Genomic DNA, 1,638 nt, shown 5'->3' with positions numbered 1-1,638 from the left:
CCCCCCCCCCCGCCACCCCACGGCAGAGACGTTCCCAGCACACGCGTCCCTCCTGGCTATATATAGCCACCGCTGCGCTAACAACGTGCTTTGGGAAACAGAGCTGCAACGAGGCTGGGGCTGAGCCTCCACCAGGGCTTCCCCACCAGCGAGCATCCCCTCCCTGGCTGAAAGAGCCCAGCGGGGTGGGGATTCATCCCACCGCCCAGTCCAGCCCAGGCGGTGCAGTGGGAGCTGCCGGGCAGGAGCCAGGGGATGAGCCACGGGGTGGCTGCCCCCCCCCCAGGAACCAGCTGCGGGTGGCGGGGGCGCGTGGCGGTGCAGGGCGGGAGGCTGACTTCACCCCTGGTGACCGAGTTCGCAGCTCGGCATGGAACGATCCCCACCAAGATGAGATCCCCACCCTTATTGCAACCAGATGCAGAGCTTTGGCATCCTCCGGGCTGGCAGCCCCTTGGCGAGGTCTGCCCCGGTGGCACCGCCAGCTCGGGGGGCCATGCCCCCCGACATCCAGATCGCAGCACCCAAGAGCTGTGGGTGCAAAGCAACCTCAGCCCTTTGATGCACAGAGAGCCTGGCTCTGCTAGCTCCTTTCCCCAGCAGCCAGAGATAACCCGGGAAAGCATCCCAAGCACCAGCTTATTTTGCCATAACACCCCCTGCGCTTCCCCAGGAAAGCCCGAATTGCAAGCGAGCAACCCCTCAGGGCATTGCCTGGCCTGATGGGCACCCCAGCCCCAAAACAGGTCGGTCACCTTTGATTTCCTCCTGCCAGCACAGGTTTGGCAGGTTTCGCCGAGCACTGTCACCAGCCCTGCCAAAGGGCCAAACCCAAACTGCTCCCAGCGGAGGGGAAGGCTCCCCCAAAACGCCAGGGCTGGCACTCTCTGCCAGGGGGTATCGCCAAGCCCGGCTGACGCTCAGCCTTACCCATGCTTATCTCCTGCCAGCCCTGAGCAGGCAGCTGCCCACTTTGCCCGCTTCCCACGCACTTCGGAGCTAACATGGGGACGCTCGGGCGCCTGCTGAATGGGTACTGGCTCTGCCCCCCCCCCCCCCAGCCCCCAGCCCTGGCGCTGCCAAGGGTGGTGAAACACAGGTATTTGGGCATCCATGCGCAGTGCCCCACTCAAGAAGTGTCAAAAGCATCCCAGCCCCCTTCCAGGGTCCAGCCAGGACACCCCAGCCTCATGCTGGCCCCAAGGGATTCAGGGATTCAGAGCCGAGCATGGGGGAGCAACTGGGACGGGATGGTGGGGAATACTGGGATGGGAACTGGGAGCGTGATGTGGGGGAGCATTGGGATGGGTGGATGGAAGCATGAGGGAGCACAGGGACAGGACTGGGGGAACACCAGGCTGGGCATGGGGGAAGGAGTGGGATGGGATTGTCCGGGGGGACGCAGGGAGTCACAGGGATGGGGCTGGAAAAACTCCAGGGTGGGCACAGCTTGCTCTGGGATGGGACAGGGGCAGCGTTGGGATGGGGTGGGATGCAGGAGGGGGGATACAGGGGATCAGCGGGATGGGACCGAGCAGCACCGGGATGGGACCCGGAGGCAGGTGGAGGGTCACCGGCGCGGGACCGGGAAGCAGCGGGATGGGACAGGGAGAGGACGGGGCCGGGGGTGGCAGCGGG

General features: G+C 65.5%; 1 protein-coding gene across 1 annotated transcript in view; it reads left to right on the top strand.

Annotated features, from left to right (window-relative positions):
* Positions 1-1,638, top strand: part of LOC118451911 (prostate androgen-regulated mucin-like protein 1 homolog) — a 22,224-nt gene that overhangs the window by 467 nt on the left and 20,119 nt on the right. Inside the window, exon 2 of the mRNA XM_035890715.1 lies at positions 674-746. Coding sequence (XP_035746608.1) covers positions 674-746 — 73 coding nt within the window. The remainder of the gene's footprint in view (positions 1-673; positions 747-1,638) is intronic.

This window comes from Egretta garzetta, unplaced genomic scaffold (assembly GCF_000687185.1).
Source record: "Egretta garzetta isolate BGI_Z169 unplaced genomic scaffold, ASM68718v1 scaffold1663, whole genome shotgun sequence".
Lineage (NCBI taxonomy): Eukaryota > Metazoa > Chordata > Aves > Pelecaniformes > Ardeidae > Egretta > Egretta garzetta.
This window is presented reverse-complemented; position numbering and strand designations above follow the sequence as displayed.